The sequence below is a fragment of the Herpailurus yagouaroundi genome, unplaced genomic scaffold (assembly GCF_014898765.1).
Source record: "Herpailurus yagouaroundi ecotype Mexico unplaced genomic scaffold, PumYag 164, whole genome shotgun sequence".
Taxonomy (NCBI): Eukaryota; Metazoa; Chordata; class Mammalia; order Carnivora; family Felidae; genus Herpailurus; species Herpailurus yagouaroundi.
This window is the reverse complement of record NW_024412405.1, coordinates 35,514,748-35,534,336: the sequence shown is the minus strand read 5'-3', so window position 1 is coordinate 35,534,336 and position 19,589 is coordinate 35,514,748. Positions and strand designations below refer to the sequence as shown.

At 42.8% G+C, this 19,589-nt stretch overlaps 1 protein-coding gene across 1 annotated transcript in view; it reads right to left on the bottom strand.

Annotated features, from left to right (window-relative positions):
• Positions 1–1,264: 1,264 nt before the first annotated feature.
• The window catches only part of LOC121037901 (40S ribosomal protein S4-like), a 111,098-nt gene continuing 92,773 nt past the window's right edge, over positions 1,265–19,589 (bottom strand). Inside the window, 2 exon segments of the mRNA XM_040487419.1 lie at positions 1,265–2,091; positions 2,319–2,489. Coding sequence (XP_040343353.1) covers positions 1,537–2,091; positions 2,319–2,489 — 726 coding nt within the window. The 3' untranslated portion in view covers positions 1,265–1,536.

Sequence of the window (19,589 nt, the reverse complement as noted above, 5' to 3'; positions counted from 1 at the left end):
CCTTCCTTCCTTCCTTCCTTCCTTCCTTCCTTCCTTCCTTCCTTCCTCTTTCTTTCTTTCTTTCTTTCTTTCTTTCTTTCTTTCTTTCTTTCTTTCTTTCTTTCTTCTTTCTCTCCCTCTGTCTCTGTCTCTCTAATTTTAAGATAATTTCTGACTCCCTGAGCCTTATTTGTTTTTGGTGTGTCCTCAGGAGCAATACAAAAGACATATCATTCTTCTTTTATATAAAAACCCCTCAAATATTTGATGAGTGCTATCCTAGTTGCCTGGACTAATTCAAATGTAATCCTTATTTTTCAGTTCCTTCTTCTATCAAAATGGTTTCTAAATCATTCTCCATCTTGGCTATTTTACCTGGAAGTGCTCCAGGGTGTTAGCAATGACCTTAAAATACAGATATCAGAAAAAGCCACAACTCTCCTGATTTATAGTATTCATTCCAGAGAACAGGGTATGTCTGTACCACTCATTTGGCTCATTATGTACTGTAGTATTTACAAGTTTTTTGGCTACAGAAGAGGGAGGGGATATTTCTGGTGCCTTTGCAATTTTGCTTGTAAACTCCATGATTAGCCTCTGGAAAACAGCAACTCGGATCTGCAAATCTCTGCGTCCTTTAAAGAGGCTCCCCCGCGTCTAATAGGCATTCAATACTTTGATTTTGAAAAACTCATCTCAAGTGATGAACTTTGCTGCATCTACTGTTCTCTTCTCAGCTCCTATATTATTTGATCTCTTGGCAGTATTGACACCGTTGACCAATTTTTTCCTGCTGGAAACTCTTCCTTTGGTTTCCATGACAGTGCACCCTGCCGACTTTCTACTTAACTCTCTCCACTTCTCAATCTACTTTGTAATTTCTTTTCAACATTGGGTTTCTGCGGGGCTCTTTCTAATGTCTTATCCCCTTCTCCTTCCATGTCATCCTCACTGTCTCTTCCCTACTCTGCTGTCCATCTTTTCAAGCACAGATTACTATAATAATCTCCTGCAATCAGAGTTTTAGAATTTTGTGAATGCTTAAAAATGGTTCAGCTTTCCTTTCCTAGGAAGAAAGACTGTGGGAAATAGACAACTGAAGAGATTTGAGAGCTATTTAGGAAGTGGAATTGAATGAGCCTAGTGATGTGCTGGATTCTGTGGTGGGGAAGGGAAAGGAAGGGAGGGGCAATAGGTAACCAAGCAGCGCGGGGAGGAAGAGTGTGGGGCGTCCGTTGCACGCTCTATTTCCCATCAAAGCACTTCTGTGTTCATTGTAATCACCTGTCTGCAGGCACATGCCCTGCAGTGGACCTGCCCTGCTGGTTCTGGGAATGCAGGGACTCCAAGTATCTGCTGTGCTCCTGGTTGTACCCCCCTACCATGCACAGCACACATTGGGATGCATTTTGATTTTTTAGTGTTATTTTAATCATGCTCTATTATGTTAATTAAGTATGAAGACTTCCATCGCTTCTCGGCCTTTTGGCTAAGATCACGTATAGTAAGTATGAAGACTTCCAATCACATCACCTGGAAACCATTTTACCCAACACTCTATTTGGCTGCCAGTCTCTTGTCTCTCTGCTTAGCAATGGTGAGGCAGGTACCCTTTCTGCAGGGAAGAGAAATCCATGGTTTGTTGCCTTTGCCAATAGCAAAAATGGTAGAGAGCCGAGTAGCAAAGCTGTTGCCATTGGCATTTTTCATGTGAACTACACCAAAAGAACCAGTTTGTCTCTCTCTGTCGGTGATGACATAAATTCTTTCCATGTTAGCACCTCTGGTCACTACACACAGATTAACAGTATCAAACTTGATGAAATCAGTAATCTTTCCAGCCTCCAAATTAATCTGAGTGGTGCCATTCACCTTGATGAAGGGATCAGAATAGTGGGTGGTATAAGCATCATGCGGCACCAGATGAGAGATTCCTTTCATTCCCACAAAGATCTTTCTCATTTTGCACAACTTGTAAGTGGCCTCCTTAGGCGTAATCTGATGAACAGCAAAGCAACCCTTGGTGTCACAGATCAAGCAGAAATTGTCCTCAGTCTTGTTAATGCCAACGATGTCCATAAAACCAGCAGAGGAGGTTATATCAGTTCAGACCTTGCCATCATTTTTATTTTTAAGTTTATTTATTTATTTTGAGAGAGAGAGAGAGGAAGCATGAATCGGGGAGGGACAGAGAGAGAGAGAGAGAGAGGGAGAGAGAGAATCCCAAGCAGGCTCTGCACTGTCAGTGCAGATGCAGGGCTCGATCCCATGAACCTTGAGATCATGACCCGAGCCCAAGTTGGATGCTTAACTAATGAGCCACCCAGGTGCTCTGAGACCTTGCCATCAATCTTAATAAAACACTATATACAGATCTTGTTTACTTCATCTCCTGTTAGGCCATACTTAAGTCTTTTCCTTAAGAAAATGATGAGAGGGAGACATTCTCTCCATTTATGGTGACCAGTAGATGGACAAGAGGCAAACACACCAGTCAGTTTGTCCAGCAGTTAATGCTTTGGAGCAGCTACACGCGTCAGGGACCGTGAACTGTAGCTATGCTAGGCACCAAAAGAGGACTGCCTCCTTTTGGCATGAGAAAAGAGAGCTAAAAATATCTTTTCAGAAAAAGGTTTGGTAGGGACAGTTGAAGATCATTCAGGGAAGAATGCGGTATCATATCTTACTGCATACGACTGGAGTTATACAGCAGAAGAAAGAAAAGGCAAAAGATGGAACTTTATAATGTACTGTGGGGTGCCTGGGTGGCTCAGTTGGTTAAGTGTTCCACTTTGGCTCAGGTCATAATCTCATGGTTCGTAGGTTTGAGTCCTGTGTGGGGCTCTGTGCTGACAGCTCAGAGCCTGAAGTCTGCTTCAGATTCTGTCTCCCCCTCTCTCTGCCCCTCCCCCACTTGAACTCTGTCTCTCTCAAAAATAAATGAACATTAAAAAAAATTTTTTTAAAAAAAAATTTTTTTTTTCAACGTTTATTTATTTTTTTTTGGGACAGAGAGAGACAGAGCATGAATGGGGGAGGGGCAGAGAGAGAGGGAGACACAGAATCGGAAACAGGCTCCAGGCTCTGAGCCATCAGCCCAGAGCCTGACGCGGGGCTCGAACTCACGGACCCCGAGATCGTGACCTGGCCGAAGTCGGGCGCTTAACCGACTGCGCCACCCAGGCGCCCCCCAAAAAAATTTTTTTAATGTACTGTGACATTAACATCAGAAAAATGACACAACATGTTGGACCCAATCAGTGAAGTAATATTTATTGAGCATCTACTGGGGACAGGCCTCTGTGTTAAGGCCTTTGGGTAATCATATAGGGTTTGCTCAATAAGGACTTGATAAGGGGAGGCCTGGTTTATGCCTGTTGTCCCAGCTGAATTATTAAAAGTTCTCTCTTGTGGTCTAACATTCTAACATGTTCTTATCTGGACAGTATATTAACTGATCACACTACCCCTGAGAGATATGACTAATTCCAATTCAAATCAACAAAAGAGATAGTTCTTGATATTGGGTTAGATGCGGGTCAGAGAGTCAGCAGCCACACCTGGTGGAGGGAGGATTTAGGGCTGTCATGAGGAAATTCACCCAAGAAAATTACTGGGAGAAAGAAAGAAACAAATCTAAAATTCTAAATAGAATCAAGAAATCTCTAAAAGGAAGATCTGGTGGCTGATTTTGACAGGAGTCTAAAAGGGCATCTTTTTCAAGATGTTGCCATCCCTTCTTGGTTTGAAATTTCCACTGTAAGAGTTATCCACTGAGTTTCTACAAAAAAAAAAAGCAGTGGGGAAGGGGTAGAATCTTGTCTTCAGAAGGTCAACTATTAAAAAAAAAAAGAGACCTCCCCTCCCATTCTTGGAAAGCCTTTCCTCCTTTGCCGGTGAGCAACAGTTGGAACAATTGGAGACTGCTTGGTTGTCACCTGGGCAGGGGACTGGGAAAACAAGAAGGCATAGATCCTGAGGAAGCTTGGAAGAAACTGACAATCGCCCAGACCCAGTGGGGGCCTTGAAAGGAGAGATGCGTCCTGTCCTGCCGTCCTGTCCTGTCTACCGGGAAGAGCTGAGACATTGTAACTGAAGGGAGGTGGCCATGAGAGAGAAACCAGAATGAAATCAAGTGTAATGACGTGGAGGACTTGTTTTCTCCATGAGAATTCAAGGGGCTGGCCCTCTTGATAAAAATCAAGATAGCCACACACTGTGATGAACAGGGCGGGGGTCTGTGCCTCTGGGGAACAGAGGAGTGCTGGACTGATACGGGGAGAGGGAAAGAGCTTTACTGGATGTTGTGAGTGGGAAGTCAAGGGAGAGGGAGAGAGGTGTCTAAAGAAGATTTTTAAGATCATTTACTGTGTATGGTTTGTAAAAACACTTTTCCTGATCTATGAGAGTTGCATAGGCACTACCAGCTTCACCCAATAGTGTGGACTCTGGCAAGGGTCTGGGGACCTCCATGTATGCCAAGCCATAGCTGTATGGGTGTTTTTGACAGAATAAATATTGTAGATGTGATTAATAAAGTACAAGCGATCAAAAGCATTACTGAAGTCACAGTGGCTTCTTATTATATACAGCCTCCCATCAATAGATAATAGAAGAGAGATTTTTGTGTGGGAGTGTAAGGAAGAGTCTTGAAAGGTTTCAGAAGGAGACAGGTGACAAACACCAGTCTAGGGACATCCTCAATTCTTTATTAATCCCCCTGTGTCTTCACTGCTTTCTTCCTTAGCATATAGTGTCGAACTTTCCTATAGAAATGGCATGTGGTTTTTGCCCTTAATAAGAACCTGGGGGCTATTTCTGACATAGAAATTGATGTCTTCCATGAGTTTTCTCTTGGAGGATGAGATAAGAAAGAGGCAGATACATGCTTAAAGCAGGTCTTGGATGTTTTCTTTGACTGTGACTGTTAAAAATGCAGACGGGCAAAAGAAAACAGACTTATCTCTGAATGGACTGTTTAATTTCTGAGGTGATTAACTCACAGTGTTGTGTTCTTGCACAAAATCCTTGCGTTCCCCCTCATCGCGGTCCTGTCCCGTCTGCTCTGGTTCAGCCACACTAGCTGCGGTACGCACGTACTACCGTGGCCACACTTCCTGCTCGCTGTTAGCATTGAAGGATTGTAGTGTTGTGTACAATGTGCATGTGTATTTCTGTTCCAGCCTCTTTCACTTACCATAGTGAGCGTTAATGTTCCCACATGATTCAGATATTCATTGAAAATTACTGTTTTCCTAGATTCCCATATGCATATTCTATAACTCACTTAACTCTTTTGTGGGCAATTCCTAGGTTTTTACCGTTAGAAATAATGCCGTGGTTTCCAGTATTGTGGGAGCATGTTACTTGCCCCTTCCCCCAGTTGTTCTTCTGAGAGTGGCAGCCTGATGTTCTCTGGGCCCCACATTCTCGCGCTGTCAGCCGTGTACTCCAGAGCGGCTCTGGACCTAACCATATGGCCTCTGTCTAATCACAGGATTCCCCTGCCCACAGCAATTGGCTCAGCCATTGGCTGGCGATCCAAACTGAGCAACTAGAAGCAGTGAGTGTTTGGCTGAGACTTCTGAGAGACTCACACTTTTTCCTCAAAGGGTTTACAAAGGAGAGGCCAAGAAAGAGATACTGGTGAGACTGTCTTGCCACCCTGGGCAGCCTCACAATGACACCCATGAGGAAAGTAGGGTGGAGCCAGAAGACAAAAACAACAGGAAACAAAACAAACAACAAACAAAACCTGAGTTTTGACAAGGATTTAAACTCTGACTTCAGCCTGTTCTGCACCTGAACTTTTCATTTGTTGAACCAGTTAATCCTGCAGCTACACCCCCTTCCCCATACACACACACACACACACACACACACACACACACACACACCCCACACCCCTTATTTTTAAATCTGATTGCATTGAGAGCTTGGGCTCTGTTGTAACTTTTTTGTTCACATGTCATTGACTTCATGGCATATTGTGTCTTTTAGATAATGAGAGCTAACAGGTACCCAGGGTTCACCTTGTGTCAGGCAACATGTTAAAGACTTTACATTCATTATCATAGTTAGGCCCAATAAGTCATTGGAAGTAGTAACTCTTATAATCTTCATTTTACACATTGGACGTTGAGGCTTAAGGAAAAGACCAGAACAAAACGTCAGTGTAGAGTCACAGGTCAGCAAGCGGCAGGACCCAGATTCTATCCTAAGCCTGCTTCCGGAGCCAGAGCTACATCACAATCTGCCTTTCTGTTTCTCCTCATTTCCTTTATTTATTCCCTAAGAACAGAATGAATTTTGTGTGAAATCAGAGAGACTGGAGCAAGTCAAGTCCCTTTAAAAGGCAGTGTGGTTAAGGGTTTTTGTCTTGGAGCAAGATACAAGAAACTAAAGGACTGGATTTTAGAAGGAGCATTAAGAAGGAGAAGGGTCTGGGTGGGGGGGGGATGGGTTAAATGGGTGGCAGGCATTAAGGAGGACACTTTTAGGGGTGAGCACTTGGGTGTCATATGTAAAAGATGAATCACTGGGTTCTATTCCTGAAGCCAAGACTACACTGTATGTTAACTAACTTAAATTTAAATTAAAAAAAAAAAAGGAGAAGGGTCTGAGAAAAGCCTCATAGGTGGGACTGGCAGTGATTGTGTGCACGTGAGTGTGTGCGTGTGTGTGTGTGTGTGTGTGTGTGTGTGTGTATACGATGGAACCATGTTAGGATTCTTTCCTATCACAGAGTCTCGGATTCAAAGAAGTCTAGTCTATGCAGAGTGAGAACTCGTGTGGAAACATGAGTGAGGAGATTAGATCAGATTTTGAATCCTACTTTATTTATTTATTTTTAAAAAATGTTTATTTAGTTTTGAAAGAGAGAGAGCAAGCATGCAAGCGAGGGAGGGGCAGAGAGAGGGAGACAGAGGATCTGAAGCAGGCTCTGCACTGACAGCATTTAGCCTGAGGCGGGGCTCGAACTCACGAATGGTGAGATCATGACCTGGGCCAAAGTTGGACGCTTAACCGACTGAGCCACCCAGGCGGCCCCAAATCCTAGTTTAAGAAGTCTAATTGTGATATTATGTACAATAGAGAGCCCTCAGTTCCTCCAGAAGGAACTCCAGAAGGTGGACTATGTCCTTGGTGGCCTGCAATGAACCGTACATCCTAGTTAGTATTCATGCCCTGTGTACTTCCCTCCACATTGATTTAAGCTTGACCATTTAACGAGCCTTGGCCACTATGACATCAGCAGACATAATGCAAGAGGAAGCTAAAGAAGCTTTTGCACATTTGGGTTTATTCTCTTAGAAGGCTCTTTCTTAGAATCCAGCTGCCACCTGTGAAAAAGCTCAAGCAGCCACAGAGAAAAGTCCATGGAGGAGAAGTGAGGTCACCTGGCTGACGGCTCTAGTTGTCCTCACCTTTTGGCATCCACTACCCCTTGATAACCATTTAAAATGAGGCCATTTCAGTGTCCCCATCATCCTGGTGTCCTAGTCACCACAACATAAGGCAGAAGAATCACCCAGCAGCCAGCCCTTAGAATGGTGAAAAAGAAGAAATTGTTGTTTTGAGCCACTAAGTTTGAGGCAGTTTGTGATGCAATAATAGATCATCGAAAGGGTTGGAAATGGTCTTCCTGCTTCCCACCCTCCCATTCTACCTTCTGGCAAATATAATGGGCTCTTTGGGCAATGCAAAGACACAGAGAAGAAAGCCTCATGATCCGCGTCCTGATCCTCGCACCTCTGCCCCTACCCTGCACGTTTTTGAGCTTCAGACATTTATTTATAGCTGCCTATCAATATTTCCCAAGCAGAATTCGTTTTCTTGGACTTCAAAACTCCCCTCCTTCTCCTTTCTCCGTTTTGGTTATTGATATTGTCCTGTACGCAGTTGGACAAGTTAGAAATCTCAGATTCGTTTGATTCTCCCTTCTCTCTCCTCCTCATGTTGAACAGCTCCTACTGCTCACTCATGGTAGCACGGCTGCCAGCCTGTCCTGGCTGCACTGGAGAGGGCTGCTGGATGCCAGGCGATCTAATACAGCTGTAGTAGAAGGCCTAGCCCGGGGAGTGTTACAACTACAACACTGATCTGTTCTTAAAAAAAAAAAAAAAAAAAATGGAGTGGCTAGGACTCCAGCCAAGATGGAAAAATCCTTCTTCTGGCAGTTGTACCTCCAGAGAGAATGAGTATCGGTTTTTGTCCCCCTTCCCCACCTCCAGTGTTAGTGGGATGAAGGATCAGTGGCAGTCGGGGCAGGTTAGATACAAAGGAGACTGCACTCCCTTATAATTTTAGAAGACTTATCCTGGCATCCTCCTTTGTGCAAAACTTGGACCACTTGCACACATTTTACAAAAAGTGTTTTTAAAAAATCCAAAACATATTTAATTAATATGGAGTTGAATCAACTGCGCTACATTTAGAGTGTGTTATGTTATAACGAGAATGAAGTACCCTGGCACATTTTTAGCCAAGCAATCTGGTTACATTGCCATCTTCTTGGTATACAATAATATCCCAGATATTAGAAGCCACATATAATTCTTGGTTTCCTTTTTCCATATTCCAAAGACAACTCATTCTTCCTATTCAGCACTAAATGAGGAGTGAAGAGACTTGGTCTCAGAGCTGCTGCTGGTCTGTATGGTGCTGTAGTGCATGTTAGAAGAAAGGGTCTTCTGTGAGTGGCGGCGGCTATGGACAGATGGTGTCCCTTCTTCTGGATGGGGCTACTCCTGCCCCAAAGCATAGAGCTTGGCCGAGAGGGTACAGGCTGGATTCTAGTCTCCACTTGGCTCCGTGGCCATAGGACTTTGCACAATGCACAGAGGATACACCTGTTCTTATACCTCTCCTAGGACTCTGGTGTAGCACTACCATCAGCAAGTTGTGTGACCTCATGTTTCTGGATCTGGGTTTCCTCAGTGTGGATAGAGCACTGCATCTGGGGTGTGGATACCTGGGTTGGAGTCTTAACTCCTCTTTTTAGTCACAACATGACTTTGACCCAGTCCTTGATCTCAGTGGGCCCTAACTTTCTGGTTTGGAAAGTGGAGGAGGAATTAGAGAGTTTCCAAGAATCTCCTTCTGAATTAAAAAAAAACTCAGATACTAACATGTTTCAGAAAGGCAGGCAAGTATTCAAGATCTTCAAGTTTCATGACAGGACTTGATTTTAATAGTCTGCTGCCATCTTCTTCCCCTTATGGCAACTCAGTCAATTAGTCGATTTCTCTGCATTTTAGTTTTGCTCTATTTGTCAAATGGAGATAATAAGAGATGCCTTGGAGGGATTCAAGGAGGATAAACCAATTAATGGTCATAAAGTCCTAGTGGCCGTGTGCCTGCTAAGTGGTCATGATTCTAAACAGATCTTTATAGTTCCTTGGCTGCTCACAGCCCGAGCGTCAGACAGCACCATTTATAACACGATGTTCTTTTTTTTATCAAAACAGACCCACTGAGACATTGAGAGGAAGCATGTCGAAGCAAAGGCCAGCATACTGACTATGATGGGGGTGGAGGATGGTAGGAGGTGTGAGTTGAGGGAGGAAGAAATCTGTGAATGGAAGGAATTGCTGTTGCAGTTGAGATTTTTTGGGGGACCTGGGTATTCCTGGGAGGTTTCTCTCACGGGTAGGATTAGGTGACAGCGGAAAGGATGGCACCATCATTGGCAGAGGCATATTCTGGCTCTGTATCTGTCGTTGGTGCTCTTGACTTTGGATTCCACATTCTCCTTATTTATCTTGGTTACGTGGGATGGGGACGACAAAGGACGCAGCTGTAAGGAAGGTAGAATCCACTTCCTTAAGAGTTCATCTTGCTATGGCACTGAAGATCCTAGCCAGCCAATATGGTATTTCACTTTTTGATCTAAGTTATGTTCTGGACAGGTTGACACTTCAGAAACTAGAAAGCATATTTCAGAATAGAACATAAACATGAGCCATTGTCTATGTCTCCATTTTAATTCTTCCTGAAATCTTTTTCAGTTGAAATTAATTTCTTCTTCCTAACATTTCCATATTGCTTTTTGGACTGGACTGCCATATATCATAGGTATTTATGTAACTCCTTGAGAGTAAAGAACCTATTATTTACCTGTGAGTTTTTATAGTGTCAAGAATGCCACTTTCAACTTAGAACATCTGTAATCGCTACTTATTAAGCTCAGTGTGGTATGTTATACGAAAAAGGAACATGGAAGAATTAAATGACAAAATTTTAGAATTTCAAGATTTAAAAATTTTCTGGATTTATCAATCAGGTAAATCCCATCATTTTTGCGCCCCCCCCCCCCTTTAATATTCTCTGTGAGACTAGAATTTTCCTTTTGATGAAATAACACAGGATTGGCTTATTTGGTAATCTAATCATGTCACACTGAAAAGCAGGGGGCAGTGATCAAAATATGAGATGAAATTAATTTTGTTGGGGGCAAACAATGGGGCGGTATATCTAGAATGGAAGAGGATAGATAACATGGCAAAGTAGCAAAGGAAAAGAGGAAAAGCAAAGATCTCTCTAAGTTGGCCTTTGAGCAGATTTTATTTTATTTACATAACCTCTCACTCATATGGGTCCTCTCTGTGAGTCCCTTGATATGGAACAACGGAAGCCCTTGGTTGCCCTATGTCACCAAGAACATTACATGAAGTAAACACTGATTCTGTCTTATGATTTGGTTGAACTTTGGATAATGATGTATGTTGTCAGCAGATTCTCTGCTATAATTCTTACCACATAATTTGCTAAGGAATAATTACCTTTGTACTCAATGTATCTAGAAAGCAGAGGTATAAGGTTATATTTCCATGCTCTTTGTGCGCAAAAGAAAAGTTTACTGACCCCTAAGTCATATGTTTTCACCTTAAGTGGGAAAATATATGGAATCAAAGAATGAAAATGTTTTAGATATGCCTTTGCATCAAGAAGTTATCTGGTTCTGGGTGCCTGGGTGGCTCAGTCAGTTAAGCACCTGACTCTTGATTTTGGCTCAGGTCATGATGTCACAGTACATGAGATTGAGCCCCAGGTCGGGCTCTGCACTTGTTAGCAAAGCTTGAGATTCTCTCTCTCTCTCTTTCTCTCTCTCTCTACTCCTCCCTTGCTTAAGCATTTTGTGCCTCCCTTCTCTCATTTTACAAACGAGGGTAGTGAGACTCAGAGAGCTTAAATGATATGTCCAAGGTAGGAAGCTTAGGATCAGAACACAGGTTTCTGACTCTGAGCTGTGGATATTATTGCTATTTTTACCCCCTGTGTTGATATTGTCTGGCTTGAATTCATAGAAGTGATTATTTTTGTTCGATCTTTTATTTTGCTTCATTCAGTGTATCATATACAGTTCAACGTATTGCCTTCTGTGTGTGGCTGGTTACAGGATTTTCCCTTCTCTGGCGCTGGAGTCCTCATAGTAAAGATCTTAGGCTCCTCCCACCCCAGAGCCTATATGACCATTCCTAGAGGCTTAACTTAATATATTTAGAAGCCAGCAAAGGATTTCTTAGAATGATTGAATCCATACTATGTAATGCAAACCATTTATTGTTACTATTATATCAGTAAGGAATGCTTTATGCTGCAAGTATGCTGACTAAGTGGATAGAGATGCTTAATTATCTCACACACAAGTGGGTGAGCAGAGGTTCAACAATGTCTTCAGAGTCTAAGAATCTAACTTTCTTCTCCACTATCCTCAATGTATTGGCATGCTTTCTTGTCATCTCAACATTGCTGAATTGTTTCTAGGCATCACATTTTTATGGCAGCAACAAGCGGAATGTGTCAGTACTGGTGATCTTTTTTCCTTTTTTTCAAAGAAAATAAATGTTTCTTAGAAGCCTGTCCACCCCTGACCTGTAGACATCCTGCTTCTCATTGGGCAGAACTGTGTCATATGTTCACTCTTGTTTGAAAAGGGGCTGGGAAAGAGTTACATAGGGTTTTTGTTTTTGTTTTCTGTTTTTTGTTTTTGTTTTGTTGTTGTTTACATCTGTAGTGGGTAAGAGAGGTATTCTAGATATAACTGTTAGTTAGCCAATCTTCAATATAAAATAGCCCAGGAATAAATATATATAACTATAAGTAATATTCTATATCAACTTCCTTTTCTTAGTACATGTTCTTAAAAAGTTTATTTTCTTTTAGTAATCTCCATACCAAATGTGGGGTTCAAACTCACGTCCCTGAGATCAAGAGTCGCAAGCTTTTCCAACTGAGCCAGCCAGAAGCCCCTCTGAATCAACTTTTAATTCTGCTTCATTGTTTGGTCCATCTGCCCTCATGGGGAAGTCAGAAGCTAGGCTTCTTTGTTGGGTTAGATTCGAGAGAACTTAGTCAGGATGCCATGTATGCTCAAACTGAGGGACATGGAAAATTGAAGTGTCAGCAGGCAGGTTGGGATCAAGATGTGAGTAAAAATAGGTCATTTATTTTTGTAATGTTTATTATTTTTTTAATGTTATTTATTTATTATTCTTTATTTTGAGGGAAAGAGAGTGAGGAAATACCAAGCAAGCTCTGTGCTGTCAGTGCAGAGCCTGATGTGGGGCTCGATCTTACAAACTGTGAGATCATGACCTGAGCCAAAATCAAGAGTCAAACACTTAACTGACTGAGCCACCGGGCACCCCCAAAACAGGTCATTTAAAGAAGAGAAAGTAGGGGCGTCTGGGTGGCTAAGTTGGTTAACCATGTGACTTCAACTCAGGTCATGATCTCACGGTTCATGGGTTCGAGCCCCATGTGGGGCTCTGTGCTGACAGCTCAGAGCCTGGAGTCTGTCTTGGATTCTGTGCCTCCCTCTCTCTCTGCCCCTCCCCCTGCTCGCACTCTGTCTCTGTCTTTCTCTCAAAAATAAATAAAACACTAAAAAATTTAAAAAAAAATAAAAGAGAGAAAGATCAAAGTGGTTAAAGTTATGGGCTCTTGAGCAGATTGTTCTGGGTTTCAGTTCTAGCTCTGTCACTTTCTTTTTTTAAAAAAAAATTTTTTTTAACGTTTATTTATTTTTGAGACAGAGAGAGACAGAGCATGAATGGGGGAGGGTCAGAGAGAGGGAGACATAGAATCTGAAACAGGCTCCAGGCTCTGAGCTGTCAGCACAGTGCCTGACGTGGGGCTTGAACTCACGGACCGCGAGATCATGACCTGAGCTGAAGTCGGCCGCCCAACCGACTGTAGCTCTGTCACTTTCTAACTATGTGACTTCGCCAAGTTACATCCCACCTCCAAGCCTCAGTTTCCTCCTGAGTTTAATGAAGAGAACACTAATACCTTTTTCATTAGGTTGTAGTGAGGAGTTATATCTATAAGTCCCTGAGCACGGTCTGCCTCATAGCAAGCATTCAGTGTCATTACCATCATCATTATCACGGTCATCATTCAAACAACAGGATTGTGAAGAACAGGCATTAGGAATGGGTTTATAGAATGAAGAACTCTCAGAGCCTAAGGTATGAGAGGAAGTTAAATGGAAAACCAAAAGAACTAAGTCAGGCAATACATATTCCCTGCAGTGAGGGTGGGCTGCCTCCATTAAAAGGATTCCCTGCTGCAAGATAATATGAATGACTCATACATGGGGGTATAACTCTTATCTCGTGGCTTAGACATATCTCCTGGAAGGTGGCGCACCACGTAGGATTCCAGAGTACAGAAATGGGATGGTGGAGGGAAGAAATGCTGGCAATAGAGCTCCAAGGAGCAGGAGTGGGGTGGGAATCTTCTGGTTAGGGGACTTCTGCCAAGAGTGCCACAGGCCTATAAGAACCATTTACTATAGAAGCCATAAAGCATTAGTTTCTCCCTTTGATCTTCTGACCCTGCTTTGACTGATTGATTGATTGATTGATTGATTGTGTGGGAGTGCATGTGTGTTTGTGTGTGTGTGTGTGTTTGATGAGTCACTGGGGATGCCCGTTTGCAGTGTCTACTTACATAGCAGCAGCACTAGTAGGCTGGGCATTTGGGCTCATTGGAAAGTAGCTGGCTTCACAGACGTGTGTGATGTGTCTAAGTCCATCATCACTGGCTGGCACCTAGGGTGAGGTGGAGATACAAGACAAAGTTTAGGTGGTTCCCACCGTCCTCCGAGGCTGGACAATGTCTAACTACCATACAGATAGGCTGTTTATCTGTCTCAACAACTGCGACGAGTCAGTTACATGGCTTTCCTCCCCTTCCAGAAAAGACCTGATGTATATGATAACTTTCAACAGATACGGTAAACACTATTATCTGTGTTAACTAACTTCATCCACAAAACAACCCTGTGAGACAGTTATAATGATTTACCATGAGTTTTATAAATTAAAAAAAAAACAAAACAAAACTGAGGTCAAGTAACTTATAAAGATCATAAAGGCAGCTAAAAACTTTGGGAGAAAACTTGTTTGGAAAGCAGATGTGGTTGGTTCTAAACCTGTGCTTTATGCTAAGACCCGTTGACTTCAGTAAGGCTAGGAAAACTGGTCTGTGGTTGTTCTTAAATATTGTTTTATTCTAACTTTTGCACAAACAAGTGGAGTTTAATGAAGCATTGATCCAAACCCTGGGCACTAGGACAGAAATAGTAAAGAGAGAAGAGCCCACGTTCTGGGCTTTTCCTGACATGTTTTGGCCAATGATGTGTGCAAGGCTCCTCTTTGCCCTGAAAGTACACACACAGTGAAATGCCTGGGAGCTGGGGTTTTGCCCTACAGTTTCTGGGGTGGCAGATTTTAGGAGTGTAGCCTTGATGGAGAGAGTTGAAGTAAGGGAAGGTTGTTGAGGAAAAGATTATAAAGATTGAGCTGGGTCTTATGAGGGATGAAAGGAAGATGATCAGTCAGGAAATTCCTAGCATGAGCAAAGATATGGAAGTAGAAAAAAAAAATATGGGGCTTAAACATAAGCAATTCATTTGGACTGGGATGTAGGGTATATGAAGAGGAACATTTGGAAGTGGGAGATAGATCAATGAAGACTTTAAATGCCAGTCCAAGGAGTATAAATTCTACTCAGTAGGCCATGGGGGACCTATTAAATAAGATCTAAGTAAAAATTTGGGCTCCGGAGAAAGGACAACTGTTTGTTTTTTTTTGTTTTTTTTTGTTTTTTTTTGAGAGAGACACAGAGAGAGAGAGACAGAGAGAGAGCATGAGCAGGGGAGGGGCAGAGAGGGAGGGGGCAGAGGATCTGAAGCAGGCTCTGCGCTGACAGCAGCAAGCCCGATGTGGGGCTTGAATTCACCAACCGTGAGATCATGACCTGAGCCGAAGTCTGATGCTCAACCCACTAAGCCACCCAGGCACCCTGAAAGGGCAGCTTTTATTTCACTTCGACCTCTGTGTAAACTCAACCTGGGCTATCACAGTCACTGCCAGACTTGTGACTGCAGATTGCAGGCTGTGGCAGCCAATGCCAGCCCTCACTATGGAGAAGTTCCTGACCACTGCCACATGTCTGGGGGGGAGACCGAGGCAAAGAATCATTAGGTAGATGGTAAATGAGTGGAACTGGGGTTTGTGTTTTCGGGTTCTCGGATCAGTTTGTTCATTTAACAAATATTTTTGAGCATCTTTTTAGGTACAGCAGATACAGTCATTGTTTAGGAAAAATGGTCATGCCCAAACATAGTCTACTGCATAGCTTGCTGGCTCAATCTTCAAATTCTTGGATCTGACCCTTTTATATTGTTCCTGTGGAGTGCTTCGATCTGAGATGCCATTATGTCTTGCCCAACTCCATTTGTAGCCTCTTAACAGAGCCTCATGGCTTTTATTCTCAAGATTGTAGACACACACAACAGCCAGGGTGATACCATGACAGCAGAAGTCAGATCCTAAAACCCTTCAGCGGCTCCCATTACACTTAGATTAAAATCCAAATATCTCTCCGTACTTCACACATCCTTGTATAAACACCCCCTGCGAAGACTTGTGATCTTACCTTTCACCTCTCTCTTGATCACTATGCTCACTGGCCTCTTGCTATTTCTTAAACAGTCATAGTGTATTCCTGCCTCAGGACCTTTACTCTTGCTGGCCACTCTGCTAGGAATGTTCTTCTCCCAGATTCTAGCGTGGCTGCATACCTCCCCCCAACTCCCCTGACCCCATGCGATTCAGATCTCTATTTAAATATCGACTCCTCAGAGAGCCCTTCTCTGGTTAGCTATCTTGTTATCTTTATGGCACCTAGTACTACCTGAAAATCATACTTTTGTTTGTCTATCTGTTTACCGTGTTTATTGCTCGCTAGAATGTATGCTCTGTGAAGAGAGTATTTTGTTTACTTGTTCACTGTGGTATCCTCAGCACCTAGAACAGGGCCTGGCCCACGAGCAGGCAGTAAAAAGTACTGAATGCATGATTATTACTGGGACTTCTTCCACAGCTTTGAAGGAAAGTTGTTTTATCCCTAAAAAACTTAACAGCTATCTTTATGTTTTCCTCACATATCACAGCTCCAAACTTGCCCCTCTTGTCTCTTGCACCTCCTGAATAAGTGACATCCATTTGGGCATGCTAATGGGCAGTTTGCAAGTAGTGGAGTGCATTTCTGATTTTAATTCTCTTGGCTGCTGTGAATAGTTTTTCTCTGGTTGTTAGTAATTAAAACAAACAAGCAGAAAGACTCATATTATTCTAGCTCATTGCCAAATTGGATATTGCTCAACTCAAAATTAAATGTACACACACCCATAAAACTAGCCAAACTGGCTATTACAATTACATAAAGATCCTTGTGTCCATTAGCAATGTTGCCTTTCAAGGGTTTATCCTGTTTGGCATATACATCAAAGTAGCAGTCATAAAGACTTCTACAAAAATTTGGAGCATGTAGATGTGGAAAAAATTTTCAGATTTTTTTTTTTTTAAAGATTTTGTTTCCAGCTAAACTGCAAGGCATAGAGTAAAGAAGTTCAGTGTTTTGTCAAAACTTGGTTCTTTACAAACAACTGTCACAGTCACCCCAAAAAGGGCAGATATGATTCAGATGTATTCTGCATCTTGGGAATTAGTGTCAGAATACCAGCCCTGATCTCTTTAGTGAATGATTCATTCGCTAACGTGATTAACAATTCTGAGAGCCAGTGATGTTGGCCACTAATGTCAGATGTTTAGAAGCTGCCTAGTTTATGTTTGTTTGTACTTGGCAGGGAGAAGGGGTCCTGAATCTGCTGTTCTGATTTTTAATGTTTTCATTTGAACCAGGAGAATGAGCTTCTTAGGAGTTCTACAGCTGTCCTTCCTCCTCCTCCTTCTTTTTTTTTTTTTTTTTGAAATGGGTAGTACCTATCCAGGAGAAAAACAAAACAATAACAATTCAGGAGAATTAAAAGTAGAAGAGTGTCAGAGCCTCATCAAGAAAACCTTGCAGATTAAGTTCCTAGAGGTTTGATGACTATGTTGAGTAAAAAATATTCAGCTTTGATTCATTGTTTGACTCAAAGGCCTGGCTCTGTACCTTTTGGAATATAAGGAATTCAGAAAAGTTGGGGCATATGGTCAGATTGGGATTACTGTTATGTGATTATGTGTTTACATGTCTATCTCTAAGGGTTGACCATAAGCACCTCCAAGTTAGAAACTTATTCATCTTTCTTTCCCATTGTCTGACCTGGGAAGTTGTGTAGTTTAATAACAAGAATGATTATGAGGATGCTGGTAATGGCCAACATTCCTCAGCTCACTGTATGTCAGACACTGTGGTCCTTTGCATACTTGCCTTATTTAATTCTTACAACAACATATTCTGTCCATATTTCATGAAGAAATTAAGGCTGAGAGGTGTTCATAAATTTGTCCACAGCCACAGAGTTAGTAAAGTGATGAGCCTGGGATGTGAAACCATTTCTGTTCTTTGTCCTAACAAGATGTTAGTCTCTACACATTATGGTTTGTTGCCTGAGACTGTAGTTAACCAAGGACCCCCTTCTCAACCTGGCCTCCTGATTCCATCAAGAATTAAAATGTGACCAATGGAATCAGACGATACTAATGTCCTGGAACTAATCACGGTGTCACCAACCAGGAAGAGAAGAGAAAACTTCAGTGTGGGTAACAAGAGATGGCGGGATTACCTGTGTCGGGGATTAGCTCCAAACGTGAGGACAGTGGATTTGAGAAAAAGGCGAGAGTAAAGAAAAGTACCCCCAAAGAGAAACCGAGTAGGAATTTCTTTTAAAGGGAAGGTAGATTTTCATTCTGGGAAGTTTCCAAAGTGTTGCTTTTAAGCCACCATCTTGTTCAGATTCCTGCTGGTATGCATGGGGCCGGAGACAAGAAAGCAAGTGGAAAGGTTTGAGCATGCCTCTGTACGCTGCCCTCCTCACCCGCTCCCGGTAATATGTGCTTTGGAAGCAAATGGGTGGAAAGTTTTCCCCACTTTGGCTTCTCTTACTTTGGTACGTGGGCGTAGGTTTGTGTGCCCGGCTCTTCCATGAGGAGTTCAGGTTGCTTTACCTGCTACGGAGTCTTAACAGGGTGAGACATGTGCCTATGGTTGCAGGCCTGTCCCAGGAAAACTTGTCATACCGGATATGGAAATCGGTGGAGCAAAGTGGGAGGCCGGGTTGTCTTATTTTCATAAGACACTTGGGTTGCTCTCCCCTGGCTCAGCCAGAGCACGGCATCATGGAGCAAGTGGGGCCAAGAAGAAATCATTTGCATGTGACACTCAACCTGGCAGTTCTAGATATTTTAGCCAAGGGTGCCACTTGCACAGACAATAGGCGTGATGTCCCCATCAGAAAACAAAGGGGAAAAAAAGATCACAGGCTTTTCTAGCCCTTATTATCTCTCCTTGCTCTGGATCTCACAGTCCTGATGGCTCTCAAGTTTTTTTTTCAAACTGATCCTTTTCAGGTTTCCTTCTTTGGTCCTTGATTCTCTGTCAGGACTGTCCTCTGGCTTCTATTTGACCAGGGGGGTTTGCAGAACTGATTTAAGCCTCAGTCCTAGCGTGCTGCAGACCTGCTAGAGGAAAAGGTAGCCTGGTTTCATAAAGCCAGCATCAGCAGCCACTGATGGAAGGTGTTCTTCTCCTAATGTGATTACATAAAAATTAATGATGGGTAAACATCAATGTTAAGAGATTTAATTTGGATAAAGCTTATAAAGCTTGCCTGCTTAATTGGAGTTTATCTGATCCTTACCGTTTTATTTTTTTCTCTTTGTTCTGCAAATTTTCCAAAAACCCGGCACCAGTGTGGTACTCTCCCTGCTTCCTTCTCTTGGGCAGATCGGGACTTTGTGAGCCCTGACATTCTTCTGGTACTTTGTGAACTTCCACGTCAGGGGAAGGGTACAGAGGCTGGCAGATATGAAACAGGGAGATGCCAGCAGGGCTGATGAAAAACCCCTCCCCCGAAGGGTTCCAGAGAGAAGCAGGAGCACATTGGAGGAAGTCAGATATTTCCCCCATCTTGGTTTACTCTTTCCTTGCAGGTAGCTGTGGATCTGTGAGAGGTGCTCGCTTTTAAGAGCTCCTACCCAGAGGACAAAGAGTGTTGTCTGGGGCCAGTCTCCTCCCCCAGCTCTCAGGTCTGTTTCTCTCTCTTTCTTTCTTTCTTTCTTTCTTTCTTTCTTTCTTTCTTTCTTTCT